The 16,065-nt window shown below is 42.1% G+C and overlaps 1 protein-coding gene across 1 annotated transcript in view; it reads left to right on the top strand.

Moving 5' to 3' along the window:
- The window catches only part of LOC121283195 (endothelial lipase-like), a 42,309-nt gene extending 37,228 nt beyond the window's left edge, over positions 1-5,081 (top strand). The window contains exons 9-10 of the mRNA XM_041197447.1: positions 801-905; positions 4,594-5,081. Coding sequence (XP_041053381.1) covers positions 801-905; positions 4,594-4,606 — 118 coding nt within the window. The 3' untranslated portion in view covers positions 4,607-5,081. The remainder of the gene's footprint in view (positions 1-800; positions 906-4,593) is intronic.
- The last annotated feature ends 10,984 nt before the right edge of the window (positions 5,082-16,065 follow it).

Below are 16,065 nucleotides of genomic sequence, written 5' to 3'. Positions count from 1 at the left end.
CACAGTCCCAGCAGAATAATAAATTGTGGGCTACATGATCTGATGCTTCTGTTAGTATGAAATAATCTGACTGTCAGTGAACAACACCGTGGGACACCTGCTAGATTCTATACAGAATTGCATAGGGTTTACAATGAATTATTGGGTTTTTGATATAAATAATCTTAGCAAACCAGTTAAAAATAGTGAAAAGAGGTGGAAGAAGTGTCTGCATTGCATCAAAATTTTCAGTTCTTGCTGTACGCCTGCATCAAAATCTTGTTTATGTCTTTTGGGTTTATATCCAACCTGGCAGAATGAGATGAAATGTTCCCCTGTCTTCTGGCTGTCAGGGTCCTATGTAAAGTGGGTTCGGGCAATCTCAACTTCATCCCTCAGAAGTCTCTTTGTCTGGCACTAAGAACAAAAGATAACTGGTGTATAAAATATAAATAACATCGTGGTGCGATAGAGAAGCTCTCCTAAGATTAAGCTGAGTTGCGTTGTTGGGGCCCAGCTGAGTATCTGACCTGAGAGTGCTTGATGCTGACACCGTGTAGCCGAAATGATGAGCATTTAATTCATCCAATAAAAATAGCCCACAGTGTCATTCAATTGTGCACTTGTTGGTCTGTTGACAGATTGACACTGACTTCATGGTCAGGGCCTTGAAATATTCATCTACTCTTCCTGCTGGGGAAACAGTGCAGTTTTTAGTTAGAGGGAAGGAAGGATGAGAGAGGGAATCAGCTAATAAAAGTAAAAGGCAGGACGGAGGAAAAAGTTCTTTGAAATTAAATTCAAGCTGCTTTTATTTGCAGGTATACTTTTTGTGCAACCGATCCCTCAGCCATGAAAATTTCACCGGGAAATGAAATATTATTCACCAAATGTCTGGATGGCTGGCCAGTTAAAAACAAGACAAGGTACTGGGCACCACTTCACTTTTAACATTTTTGTTCACAATTAATGCACCCTACAGGAATTGTTTGTAGGGTAAGGCAAGTTGTAAAGATTTTTTTTTTTGCAAAAATATACTTTATTCATAAATCTTCAAAAACATTTCGAACATTTTAAATCACCATTACAAAAATACAAACAGGTTCAACTTTTACAAACTGAAACACAAGGTGTATCAGAAAAAAAAATGAATATTTCAATCATTGGCAGACATACATTTTAATCTGTACAGCCTGAGGGGCTCTTTACAGTTCCCAGCCCCCCAGTGCACTGTGGCAGAAAGGTCTTAGGCAGCGACCCTTCCCCATTGCGCCTTTGCGGCGGCTGCCCCAAGCTTAACTGTGTCCCTCAGCAGGTAGTCCTGGACCTTGGAAAGTGCTAGTCTGCTACACTCGGTCGGGGACAACTCTTTGCGCTGGAAAACCAACAAGTTTCGGACAGACCAAAGAGCGTCTTTCACCGAGTTGATGATCCTCCAGCTGCAGTTGATGTTTGTCTCGGTGTGTGTCCCTGGGAACAGCCCGTAGAGCACAGAGTCCTCTGTCACAGAACTGCTCGGGATGAACCTCGACAGCAACCACTGCATCCCTCTCCAGACCTTCTTTGCAAAGACACAATCTACAAGGAGGTGAACAACGGTCTCTTCCCCACCACAGCCTCCTCGAGGGCAACGTGCAGAGGGGATGAGACTCCTGACGTGTAGGAAGGATCTTACAGGGAGGGCCTCTCTCACCACCAGCCAAGCTACATCTTGGTGTTTGTTGGAAAGTTCTGGTGATGAGGCATTCTGCCAAATTACTTTGTCAGTCTGCTCAGGGAACCATCCCACAGGATCCACCCTCTCCTTTTCCCTCAGGGCCTTTAAGATGTTATGTGCCGACCACTGCCTGACGGACTTGTGGTCGAAGGTGTTTCTCTGCATAAATTATCCCACGAGGGACAGGTGGTACGGCACGGTCCAACTACTTGGAGCGTTCCGCGGCATCGTGGCCAGACCCATCCTTCGCAACACCGGGAACAGGTAGAACCTCAGCATGTAGTGACACTTGGTGTTTGCATACTGAGGGTCTACGCACCTCTTGATGCAACCGCACACAAAAGTGGCCATCAGTATGAGGGCGATGTTGGGCACGTTTTTTCCCCCTTTATCTAGAGGTTTGTACATTGTGTCCCTGCGGACATGATCCATTTTCGACCTCCAGATAAAGCGGAAGATGGCTCGGGTGATCGCCACCACACAGGAGTGTGGAATGGGCCAGACCTGCACCATGTACAGCAACAGCGAGAGTGCCTTACACCTGATGACCAGGTTCTTACCTGCAATGGAGAGGGAGCGTCGCTCCCACATGCCCAGTTTCCTTTTCACCATAGACACTCGATTCTTCCAGTTTCTAACGCTTGCCCTGGTCCCTCCGAACCATATCCCCAGCACCTTCAGGCCATCAGCCCTGACAGTGAAGGAGACAAAGGATCGGTCAGCCCAGTTCCCAAAGAACATGGCCTCGCTCTTCCCACGATTTACCTTGGCTCCCGAGGCCAGTTCAAACTGGTAGCAGATGTGGATAAGTCTGTGCACCGACAGCGGATCAGAGCAGAAGATGGCGACATGGTCCATGTACAGGGAGACTTTGATCTGGGTGCCTCCACTACCTGGGATCGTCACTCCTCTTATGCCCGGATCCTTCCTGATGTTCTCAGCAAAGGGTTCTATGCAACACACGAAAAGAACAGGTGAGAGAGGGCAGCCCTGCCTGACTCCAGATTTAATAGGAAAGCTATCTAAGGCAAGTTGTAAAGATGCCCTGCATCTTAATAATGTAAAACACGATATGCAAATCTATTAGCTCAGTATGCATGACTGTAAGCATTTTGAATACACTTTACCCTTGCTGCAAGTGCAGTGATGATTGGCATGCATTAACCCCAAAATGGTGCTGGCAAGCATTATCAGTACTCTATCATGGGCATAATATGTAAGGGTCGTTAAGGCTCATGTTTTATTTATGTCAGGGTGCTGCGCATAATGTTAGTGGAGCAGAACTCTAGTTGCAAACAGGCACTGAGTTTTGGATATGGTGATCCAGAACTGTTGTCTATGGATGAACTTCACCATCCAGTCTGCTTACTTGATGGTGTTAGACATTCCCTCAAAAGCAAAAGTAAAATACTGCAGATGCTGATCTGATGGAAATCTGAAATAAAAACAAACTGCAGGAAATACTTAGCAGGTCAGGCAGTATTTGTGGAAGAAACAGAGTTAATGTATCAGATTGGCGAATAGCTCTGATGGAGGGTCATCAACCTGAAACATTGTTAACTCTGTTTCTCTCCACAGTTACTGTCCGACCTGCTGAGAATCCCCAGCAGTTTTTACTGTCCTCAAAAGGCCAGTTTGTTGCTGGCACCATCCGTCATAATGTCATCCCCTCTCAAGGGCCGGCAGCTCTCTAGGCAAGAATTCTGTTTCTGGGGTCTTGGATCCCAGGAAAGGCCCACCGCTGGCTACTTAAGTACCTGTGTGGCATTTAATACTGATGGGCCTTCCCAGAGGAGGCAACACGAACCTCTCGCCAGCTGTCCAGGCTGCAGGTGAGATCCCTGATGCCTCCATAAAATCCAACCCATAGGAACAGGATAGGCTATTCAGTCCCTTGACCCTGTTTTGGCATTCACTTATACCAGGACCTCAACTCCAGTTTTTCACCTTTGATCTTTCCTGACGCCCTTACATAGTAAAAGCCTGTCAATCACAATCTTGAAAATGTCAATTTTCCTAGCTTCCACAGCCTTCTATGGAAGTGAATTTCACATTTCTGTTAGAAAAATTGTGAAAAATTCCTTTTTGATTTCACTCCTAAATGGTCTAGTTCTAATTTTAAGATTTTGCTCTCTTATCCTGGATTCCCTACTTGAGGAAAACATTTGTGTACATACCCTATCAAATTCCTTTATTTTAAACACCTTGATTAGATCACCCTGAACCTACTCAACTCTAGGGAATGTGAACTAAGGTTATGCACAAGCGAAATACTGCAAATACTGGAAACCTGACTTCATGATTTAATCCTTTACAAGCTGGTATCATACTGGTAAATTCACTCTGCACCCTCTCCAAGGTCAATATTTCCTCCCTGAGATGTGATGTCCAGAACTAAGCTCAGGAACAGAAGAAACAGTTTTCATTCTCCACTTGACTGGGGGATATTATGGTGCCTAGTGGGAGAGATAAGAGATGTAACACAACTTGAAAAACAAACCTCTTCACAGCAACAACTCCCTATAATCTGCAGTTTCAAAGGCAGCATTATAACACACTGGGGAAGGATTAAATACCAGGATATACAATTAAAATTGGGAATCAGGAATTGGAAGAAGGAATAGATGGAATTATTTTAAAACAAAGTGTAAAGACTTGCCAAATAAGTTATCACGAACGCCAAGAGGCAAATAACATAAATGGGTTGAAGAAATAATTGCTTTTGGAGACTGAAGGGACAGAGGGGTAAAGTGAGAGGACTAGTAGATGGAGTTGATTTCAATCTAGGTTGGTTTATTGGATCTAGTAGTTTTTGCTTGTTATCAAATTGTTGTTGTGAGCTTGACTCGATTTCATATTGCCCATTAAACATTTTGTTCCCTGTTCATTGTTTCCAGTTTGCACTCTTAACATTGCCACAGTGATCTTCGGAGATATGCTACAGCATGTTCAAGGGACTTTGAAGTCTAACCTTCCCGGTCCCATGGTTGATTTTTTGCTGGAAGACATCTTGGAAGAATTGCAGCAGCCGTATCTCAAGAAAGATTATTCCTGCTGTCCGGTTACTTTGTTTACTCTACTGGCCTTATTAAATGCGCTGTACTTCATAATAAGAAGAGGCATCTTGAGCTTTGGCTGTGATGTTCATGGACTAAGAGTTCCCAAGTTACATTTGTACTTTTTTCCTTTTGCGAAGCCAACAAACATTCTGCACCAGCCGTAGCTTCCACTGCAATGACACTCTAATGCTATAAGCCACATTGATTTTTATACTGCTGATAATTTAAACAAAAAAGTCAGTTTCATAGCCCTATTTGTATATATTGTACTGCTACATTTTTGTACATGATGGACTTACATTTGTTAAATGCTATTTATATATCAAAATGCTGTATATTTGAAAATAAAATTATTTTTCTGTAATAATTGGAAAGAATAGAATGTGTGAATGAACGAATGAAAATGTATGCTAAGTTTGACACCCTCTGTCCCGCAGACTCTGACTCTTCCTGGTTCTACTTGCATCAATAGTACTTCAATATCTTCCTCAAGCAGCAGTTCTTTGGCCCAACTCATAACAGTTAGAAGCTTATTTGACTGGGCAGGGCTAACAGTGGAGCCCGATACACTTCTTAATGAGTATATTACATATACTGTCAGCAGGGGTAGCTACTTAGGAGAAGCGCTGGCTAATGGGCTGAGGCCAGTTTAAATAGTGCCAGGATGCAGCAGGCTCTGGTCTCCTTTGCAGACCCAGCTGAAAATTACAAAATCAGGTAGTGGGCTTTTAGTGGTTTGGCGATGTGTCTATGGGAAAACAGGAGAAAGACTTGCATTTATATGATGCCTTTCCCTTAGGACATCCCAAAGTGTTTACAATCAATTAAATGCTTTAGAAGTTTAGTCTCTATTGTGTTATAAGCATCCCCAAGAAAGACTTTTGTATCCTCCATCTTTAGCGCACTAGGTCCTAATCCCTGTCTGGATTCCAAACAATCCCCACCTTCACCCCTGTCAGTGAGATTCATCTGTATTGATCCAATACTGGGCCTAAATTAAAGCAATTCCAGGAATTTCACCCTGTTGCTGGAGCTCAGGATATCAGGTCCTGGCAGAACTTATGACCATTTAGGAAGATCATTAAAATGAGTATTTTTGGCCTCATGAAGTGCAATTTATTAACTGTGTAGCATTCTTGCCTTTAAACCTTAGATTCCTAGAGTTGTTATGGCACTGAAAGAGGCCTCTCAGCCCATTGAGTCCGTGTCAGCTGTCTATAGAGCAAACTACAATCCCTTGCCCCTTTTCCCTAGCTCTATCCTGTGGTCCTGTAAGTTTATTTTCCTCAAGTACCCATCCAATTTCCTTTTGAAATCTTCTTCACCTCTGCTTCCACCAGTCTTGTAGTAAGTGAGGGGAGAATGATGCCCCGTTGGGGGTGTTGTGTGGGGGTGGATGCCCTTGATTGGGTTGGTGCTGCCATTTTACGTGGGCAGGCCAATTAAGGCCAGCCAGTGTGACGTGCGCTCGGAAGTGCTGAGCGCTCCCTGTGTGGGTGGCGGGGGTGGGGGTTCCCTGAGTTGGGACCTGTGCTTTTTCGTGTATGTGCGCGAAAGAGCACAGAAATCTCCCTGAGGCACAGAGCTGCCTCAGGGAGATTAGTTTAAGTTCCCAAAATTTTAATAAAGAACATAAAAAATTTTAAGACATGTCTCCTCATGTGACACTGTCACAGGAGCTGGGACATGTCAATGAATTTTTATTAAAAATTTATTCAGTTTATAAACGCTTCATGAAACCTCATCCCACCCGTGGCTGAGGTTCCATGAAAAGCGCGAAGGCCATCTGGGCTCTTCACCTGCCCACCAACGTTAAGGTTGGATGGGCAGCTTAGTTTACAGTCTGTCGGCAAGCATGACCCAGACCTCCCTGTCGCTTGCCATTTTAACACTCCACCCTACTCTGATGCCCACATGTCTGTCCTTGACCTGCTGCATTGTTCCAATGATGCTCAACGCAAACTGGAGGAACAGCACCTCATCTTCCGACTAGGTATTTTACAACCTTCTGGACTGAATATTGAGCTCAACAATTTTAGATCATGAACTCTCTCCTCCATCCCCACCCCCTTTCCAGCCCCCTTTTTTTCCAATAATTTATATAGATTTTTCTTTTCCCATCCATTTCCATTATTTTTAAATGTATTTCCATCCATTGTTTTATCTCTACCTTTTAGCCTATTTCGATCCCTTCCCTCCACCCCACCCCCACTCGGGCTATCTTTACCTTGCTCATCCTGCTTTGTACCCTTACTGTCACCTCTTATCACATTCCTTAGATAATATCAGCACCTTCAACACCCCTTTGTCCTTTTGTCTGTCACATCTTTTGGCTATCTCCACCTATCATTGGCCCTCTATCCAGATCTACCTGTCCCACCACCACCACCACCACCACCAACCCCCTCCCCCCCCCCCCCACCCCCCCTCCCCCCCCCCCCCCCCCCCCCCCCCCCCCCCCACTTAAACCAGCTTATATTTCACCTCTTTTCTGTTTTTCCTTAGTTCTGTTGAAGAGTCATACGGACTCGAAATGTTAACTGTGTTCCTCTCTGCAGATGCTGCCAGACCTGCTGAGTTTTTCTAGGTATTTTTGTTTTTGTTTTGGATTTCCAGCATCTACAGTTTTTTTGCTTTTAGCTCAGTTTATTAGTTTAATTGATATTTAAATAGTCTTAATAGGCCTTTGACAGTTCGGCGTGCGCGCAGCTGAACTGAAAATCTAAATGACGCACAGTGACGTCAGGACGCCAGCCCGACTTCACTGCGTGTCATTTTACACCTTGGTGAGCAGGCCTCGCCCCCGCTCGCTGGGCCGAAGATTCAGGCCTAAGTTGCAGCATTATCACTTGTTGTGTAAAAAAAGTTCTTCCTCACATTCCCCCTGCATCTCTTGCCCAAAATGCTATGTCCCCTAGTCCTCGTACTATCAGCTAATGAGGACAGCGTTTCCTTGTCTACCTTAATTAAACCTGTCATAATCGTGTACACAGCTATTAAATCTCACCTCAATTTTCTTTGCTCCAAGAACAGCCCCAGCTTCTCCAAACTTGTAGCTAAGATTCCTCATCCCTGGAACCAATCTGGTAAATCTTCTGACATTCTCATCCTTCCTAAAGTGTGGTGACCAGAACTGGACACAATACTCTAGTTGTGACCTAATCAGAGCTTTATAAAGGTTCGGTAAACTCCCCTGCTTTTGTACTCAATGCAAGTATTTTTGAAGCCCAAGATCCCATACCCTTTGCTAATTATGCTCTCAGTATGTCCTGCCACCTTAAAAGGCCAATGCGCATGAACTCCCAAGTCCCTCTGTCTCTGCACAATTTTTAGAACTGTTCCATTCAGTCTATAATGCCTCTTCCTATCCCTTCTGCCAAAAAAAGATCAGCTGACACTTCTCTATATTAAATTCCACCTTCCACTTGTACGCACATTCTGCTAACCTAACTATATCCTGTTATAGGCAATTTATATCATCCTTAATGTCATGCCTCCAAGCATCATCTGCAAATTTTGAAATTTTACTCTGTATTCCAATATCCAAGTCATTTATATATATCAAGAAAAGTAGTGGTCTTAGCGCTGAACCTTTGGGAACACCTACCATTCTCTCGAATCCTCTGAGACCTCTCCTGTATTGATAGGAAGATTGCAAGATTATGGCAAGTCCTTCCACTGCCTCCACTTCCTTTAGCAAGCCATCCAGACCAGGCAACTAATCCACTCTGAGCATAGCTAACCTTTCCAGAGCATCCTGCATATCAATTTTCACCCCATCCATTATTTTTGCCATCAAGTGTTGGGTAAGAGTGATCAGAAGATTATAGGTTCAAAATATACCTCAGAGATTTGGAAACACAATCTAGGCTGACATTACAGAGCAGTAATGAAGCCATTTTGTACACTTGGATGTCAGCTTTTGAACGAGATGTTAAATTAATCTATTCTCTCACATTGACATAAACATCCTATGTCACTATTCAGAGGAGAGCAGGACAATGTCCATTTATTCCTAAATCAGAACCACTTCAATAAAGAAACAAGATTCTCTGGTCATTTATCTCAAGGCTACTTGTGGGGCCTTGCTGTGCACAAATTGGCTGCCATGTTTGACTGCAGTACTCCAGTGATTTCATTTCAAAAATACTTCAGTAGCTGTGATTGAGATGTTCTGAGAACATTAAATGAGTGCTGTAACTGAAATTATTTTCTCTCTATTAGCTTATTGAGAAACCTGGCTGAAGGGCCAAAGCTCACGGTGCAGTATTACAACAAGGATTAAATAAGAGATGATGGACAAAGTCAGAAACTACTGATTAGGTGACACAAAGCTTGGCTTTTAAAAGCTTGTACATTTCTGGAGAAAGTGTGGGGAGATGATGGAGGGTTGGGTGGCACAAACCTTTTCTATAGAGTATGATTATGCTCTTTAGATTTGTTTCTTTAAAGTGCCGAAATTTACCTGGCTAGACTAGAAAAACATGAACATAATTGCTTTCCTGCCCCAACTATGTGTTTAGTATGTAGGTTTTAGTCAGAAGCCTCCAGGGCACTATCAACCTATATTTAGTTTGCAGTTGTATTTTCCACTCTTGCATAATCCATAGCATTTGATATCTGTTACATCCATTATGTGCTGTAATGTCATTAAGAAAATATTCACTCAGGAGCAAGATGTCTTAGATTGGGCACAGGAGAAAATATATTTGCATATATATTGTGTCTTATCATGTCCTTAGGATATCCCAACATACTTCACAGCCAAGGAGTTAGTTTTGACATTCAATAGCTGTTTTGCAGCATAACATACTGCAACAGTGTGGCACTTACTCTTTTCTTGCCATGGATTCCAATGACTTGTTTAAGTAGGATTTGCAAAGAAGAAAAATCAGGGGTGTGAAGAGGCCATGGAGGTCATCTTTCTCAATGGCGCCTAATCTAAAATAATTATAATGTTTTAGCCCTTTCTTTCAGTAAATAAGATTTTCCTGCTGTAACTTCGCATTGCTGTGAATGATTTCTGGCTCTTCTTTATTGACATCCTTTAAAGTAATATCCTAAGTTTCCATTTCTAGGCTATTTAATGTTTTATACTCTGGTGGTATCCTTGAATTACTTTCATTCCAGGCTGTAAAGTTTAAGCTTCTCTAATTTCTTCATAGCATATTCATTCCCTTTACAAATTTTAAATTCATTTATGGGATGTGGGCTTCACTGCATAGGCCAGCATTTATTGCCCATCCCTAATTGCCCTTGAGAAGGTGGTGGTGAGCTGCCTTCTTGAACCGCTGCAATCCATGTGGTATAGGTACACCCACAGTGCTGTTAGGGAGGGAGTTCCAGGATTTTGACACAGTGACAGTGAAGGAACAGCGATATATTTCCAACTCAGGATGGTGAGTGGCTTGGAGGAGAATTTCCAGGTGGTGGTGTTCCCATGTATCTGTTGCCCTTGTCCTTTCTAGATAATGGTTGCGGGTTTGGAGGGTGCTGCCTAAGGATTCTGGGTGAGCTTGGGATCAATGATTTTTGTGCTGAGTTGAGCAAAAGTGAACACATTGTAACTGATCTGCTTATTATAAAACTTAAGTATACTCTTTGTCAAGTTCTACTGTTGTAGTTATTTATAATTTAACGTTCTATTAGCTTTCTTCTAATTGCTTCATCACATTGGACACTGAGAGTGACATTTACATTATTGTACTTAGGTTCTTTTCTAAGTGTTAAATTGCATATTCATATTATGGGCATGTGCCCACTAAGATTTGGATTTAAAAGGACCTAAATTCCCTGGAGGTGTCCTTCACTACTGACCACACTGGAGAATGCAGAATCAGTGGGAAATCATTTAATTTACATGGAGTTGTAAGCTTTTGATGTTACTGCTAATTTTTAGGGTTCTACGTTGGTTTGAAGTAAGATTATAGGATTTTGCCTTAGCCAAATTTTATCAATAGTTCAGTTTCAATTTCTTCTAGCGAGACAATTAACAGTTAAAGCAGCCTGGTAACAGGAAACCAGATGCTGAAAATTGCGGAAAACTGTTCTGGATGAACTAAATGATTTTAAAGGTGCCAAAAGGTCTGTGTTCAAGCAGTTATATTTGTCTTAATTGCACAATGTGCAATCAAGAGCCTCTTTGTCAGCTTTAAAGAAATAAGCACAAGGTTTTAGCTCAGCAGATTGAACTTAATATGGCACGTTATCTTTAAATGAGAACAATCAGATCTTTGAATGAGACTTAGATTTACTAATGCCTTGATCTATTGATTGTATCTGCAGGACAGAACACATATATTTCATGAAGACATTCTGCTAGGAATTATTACTAAAATCTATTCTTAATTGTCTTAGCGTAAGTGGGAATAGGTTGGCATATTTACGTGAATTGTCTACAATAGTTTGTACTATTGATAAGAGGATGTAGCTTGTTTGTTGAGCTACAATCTGTATCTACAAGAATGTATTATTGTTCAGAATAGAATGTAGTCCCAGGGACCGAAGGAAATAAGAGATGGACATTTGTCTTCAGCCTCTTATTTCAACTCTTTCTTGGACTTGAACTCAAGTTCTGTCGAAGGGTCATGAGGACTTGAAACGTCAACTCTTTTCTTCTCCGCCGATGCTGCCAGACCTGCTGAGTTTTTCCAGGTAGTTCTGTTTTTGTTTTTGTTCTAGTTACAGATGTCAGGTGACACCAGGTGACCTTTAACCTTAGCCAATAAAAAATGTTAATTCAGACTATTTCCTAATAAGGGAAGAGGAACAGTCAGAATTAGGGATAGAAATTGAAAACTCAGAGTTTTCTTTGGCACAGTTTCAGTAATGCTTCTATGGTGTAATTTTTTTATGACACGTTCAACGTAATCTCACTTCAGAGAAGAAGAAAGGCATCATTTGTGCTGGCAGCACTCAAAGAAGCCTTGAGGGATAAGAAACTTACATGCTGTCTTCACTGCTTTTGTTAAGTATATAGAACATCTTGCTTAATAAATTCTATTTGATACATAAATGCTGGATGTTCATACTTTGTCAGGTCAGGCACAACTGTGGACCTCAATGTTATAAATTGAGAATTCGGAACCCAGGTATTTGAATGAAAAGGGCTTTATATCTCAAAACTTCTAAAACTTACAGGGTCAATGGGCATCTATACCACTCAGGGCACATATAAAAAGTCTGATTGCTGCCAGACTTATACTGGGAGTCAGTGGACTGCCAAGCAACTTTGGCACCAGATGACCTCAAACTCATTTCACGTGCACTTTACAGCAGAGTGGAGACTCTATCCATTTGGCGGTGGCTTGATTTGAACTTAATTTCCGGAGATGAAAAAAATATTGTTTGTTGTAACTCAGTTTATTACTTAATCCCTGTCAGTCAACACAAGATGTTCTGACATAATATGATATCATGGACCAAGGGGACAATCTATGGGTGGAGTCAGAGGACATCGCTAGAGTGTTGAACGAAAACTTCACATCCGTCTTCACCCAAGAGAATGAGGATAAAGGTATCGAACTTGGGAAGAGAGACTGCGAGGCTCTTGAGCAAATTGATATAGGGAGTGACAAGATATTGGAGGCATTGGCAGACTTCAAAGTGGACAAATATCCAGGTCCAGATGATTTGTATCCCAGACTGCTGAGGGAGGCAATGGAGGAGATCGCAGAGGCTCTGACCCAAATTTTTAATTCCTGTCTGGCCCGAGGGAGGTGCCAGAGGACTGGAGAACAGCTAATGTGGTGTAAGAAGGGTTGTAGAGATAAGCCAGGGAACTACAGGCCAGTGAATCTCACATCAGTGGTAGGGAAACTATTGGAGAAATTTCTGAAGGAAAGAATCTATCTCCACTTGAAAAAGCAAGATTTGATCAGGGATAGTCAGCATGGCTTTGTCAGAGGGAGGTCATGCTTAACAAATTTCATTGAATTTTTTGAGGAGGTGACCAGGTGTGTAGATGAGGGTAGTGCAGTTGATGCAGTTTTAATGGATTTCAGCAAAGCCTTTGACAAGGTCCCACATGGGAGACTTATAAAGAAGGCAAATGCACATGGGATACAGGGTAAATTGATAAGGTGGATTCAAAGTTGGCTTAATTGTAGGAGGCAGAGGGTGATGACAGAAGACTGCTTTTGTGACTGGAAGCCAGTGACCAGTGCCATACCACAGGGATCTCTGATGGGTCCCCTATTATTTGTCATTTATATAAACAATATAGATGACTATGTGGGGGGTAGGAGTAGTAAGTTTGTGGATGACACAAAGATTGGCCAGGTGGTTAACAGTGAGGTTCAGTGTCTTGGGCTACCGGAGGATATAGACAGGATGGTCAAATGGGCAGATAAGTGGCGGATGGAATTTAACCCTGAAAAGTGTGAGGTGATACACTTTGGAAGGAGTAATTTGACAAGGAAGTATTCAATGAACGGCATGATACTAGGAAGTTCTGAGGAACAAAGGGACCTTGGCATGTGTGTCCATAGAGCTCTGAAGGCAGAGGGGCATGGTAGTGGGGTGGTGAAAAAGGTATATGGGGCACTTGCCTTTATCAATTGAGGCATAGATTATAAAAGTAGGGAGGTCATGCTGGAGTTGTATAGAACCTTGGTGAAGCCACAGCTGGAGTGCTGTGTGCAGTTCTGGTCGTCACATTATAGGAAGGATGTGATTGCACTGGAGGGGCTGCAGAGGAGATTCACCTGGATGTTGCCTGGGATGAAACATTTAAGTTATGAAGAGAGGTTGGATAGACTTGGGTTGTTTTCTTTGGAGCAGAGAAGACTGAGGGGTGACCTGATCAAGGTGTACAAGATTATGAGGGGCATGGACAGGGTGGATAGGGAGCAGCTGTTCCCCTTAGTTGAAGGATCAGTCACAAGGGGACATAAGTTCAAGATGAGGGGCAGGAGGTTTAGGGGGGATGTGAAGAAAAACTTTTTTACCCAGAGGGTGGTGACAGTCTGGAATGCGCTGCCTGGGAGGGTGGTGGAGGCGGTTTGCCTCATATCCTTTAAAAAGTACCTGGATGAGCACTTGGCACATCATAACATTCAAGGCAATGGGCCAAGGGCTGGTAAATGGGATTAGGTAGGTAGGTCAGGTGTTTCTCACCTGTCGGTGCAGACTCGATGGGCCAAAAGGCCTCTTCTGCACTGTCTGATTCTGTGATTCTGTGATCATAGTTTCTTTTTAACAGTATTATAAAGGAGTATCTTTCTGTGTATGCCTGGGCTGTAATGGTACATTGTGTCTGGTTTTCCATACTCGACATTGATGTAACCAGCAGGTTAAATATGGATGGATGAAAACCAGTCTTATCTCTGCCGCTGCTGAAAAAACTGCACTTGTTGGAGCCTCCAGTCATTCCTCATAAGAAATATGATAGTAGAAACTTTACTCCAAAAATAAACAAACTGTTGCCCCTCTAAATCTTCAGCGCAGAAGAAGTAGAGTTAAGGTTTCGGGTTGATTACCTTTTTGTCAGAACTTGGATGGTAGCGTAGTGGTAGTGTCACTGGACTTGGAATTCAGAAGCCCAGGTTAATGCTGTAAATTGAATTTAAATTCAATTAATAATACCTGGAATTGAAAGCTAGTCTCATTAATGATGCCAATCATCTGGTTCACTAATGTCCTTTAGGGAAGGAAGTCTGCCATCCTTACCTGGTCTGGCCTACATGTGGCTCCAGATCCACTGTAATATGGTTGACTCTTAACTGCCCTCTGAAATGTCTAGCAAGCCACTCAGTTCAAGGGCAATTAGGGATGGGCAGCAGATACTGGCCTTGCCAGTGACGGCCACATTCCATGAAAGAATAAAAAAAAAGTTCACACTGTGCAGAAGCTTCCAGGCTTGCTGAGTTTTCGAGAATTTTCTGTTTTTATTACAACTTTACTGCGAACTGAAGCTTGTGTGGCATTTGTCTGACCATAGAGGCAACAAGCTTTAACCATCAGGTGTCCTTCATTGCCAAGCCCTAAAGCTGTCTGCTTTTGCAGCTGGTTGTCTCAACTTTGGGTTTCTATGAAGTATTTTTCCAGTTAGTATTGATTTTGTCACCCACTGAGGGCACCAATCGTGCACATGGTTTGCCTATCGCCATCTTCTCATCATTACATACTTGGTCACTGCAAATAAGCCACTTATTTTCATTTTGTCCACAGTGTTATTAGACTTAAGGGTGAGCATTAATCTCCAGCAAAAGAGAAATTTTTGGTTTAGTAAAACAGAATGCCTCCTCACAATGAAATAAAATAACAAAAATGAATGACAAATATCGCTGCGCTAACGCATTCAGGGTTCCTGAGGATTCAATGGGCTGTGTAAGTAATTTGCATTTCTGAGTTTGTTCTCCCTCATTATCACAGCTTATGCAAGGTCAGAGTATGTTCTTTTTGTCTCGCCTTGTTTTAATTTCTCTCCTCTAGGAGGTTACTAATCAGCTTCTTATCTTTTTTTGTCTGTATGCATTGACATATCTTCCTATTATTTGATTGGGAGCTGCGCCAGTAAAGCATTGAAATTCAGTTATGGTTACTGATTTCTTGCAAGGTTATAACAGGAAGCCTGTGCTCCCCGGAAAAAAGAAGTGGCAGTATGGAAGTATATCATAAGAATGAACTTCTGGCAATAAATACAGAGCTTGCTAACATAAAATGTAAAATATTGATGTTTGGGAGTGGGTAGTAGGTTGAAAATCTAATATTTCCTGTAAGTTGAGAATCTAAAAATGAAAGGGTCAAGTCAATATTGCAGGGCTTCATCAAGAATTGAAAAGATGGGGCAAATCACAAAGTAGTAGATTGGTCACAATAACAATAACAACCAATTGCATTTATATATACCTACAGCATAGTAAGACTCCCCGAGGTACTTCAAAGGAATTCTATCATATGCAAATTGACACTTTTCCACTCAAGGAGACTTAAGGAGATGTGACCTAAAACTTATCCAAAGAGACATGTTTTAAAGAGTTGCTTAAAGGTGGAGAGGTAGAGAGGCAGAGAGATTTAGGGAGGGAATTCTTGAACTTAAGACTTAGGGAATTGTAAGATGGTGGAAGCAGACAAAATAATAATTTTCAGAAGAGAATTGGATAAATACTTGATGGGGAAAAATTTGTGATCCTATGGGGAATGAGTAAGGCAATGGGATTAATTGGATCGCTCTTTCAAAGACCTGGCAGAGGAACAACAGGCCTAGTGGTTTCCTTCTTTGCTGTAACACTTCATGATCCTGTGATTCTAATAGACGCTATCACAAAATCATAGCACATCTAGAATTTTTCCTTACCTGGAAAAACT

Source organism: Carcharodon carcharias, chromosome 1, assembly GCF_017639515.1.
Source record: "Carcharodon carcharias isolate sCarCar2 chromosome 1, sCarCar2.pri, whole genome shotgun sequence".
Lineage (NCBI taxonomy): Eukaryota > Metazoa > Chordata > Chondrichthyes > Lamniformes > Lamnidae > Carcharodon > Carcharodon carcharias.
The sequence above is the reverse complement of the archived record's forward strand: the minus strand, read 5'-3'. Positions and strand labels throughout refer to the sequence as shown.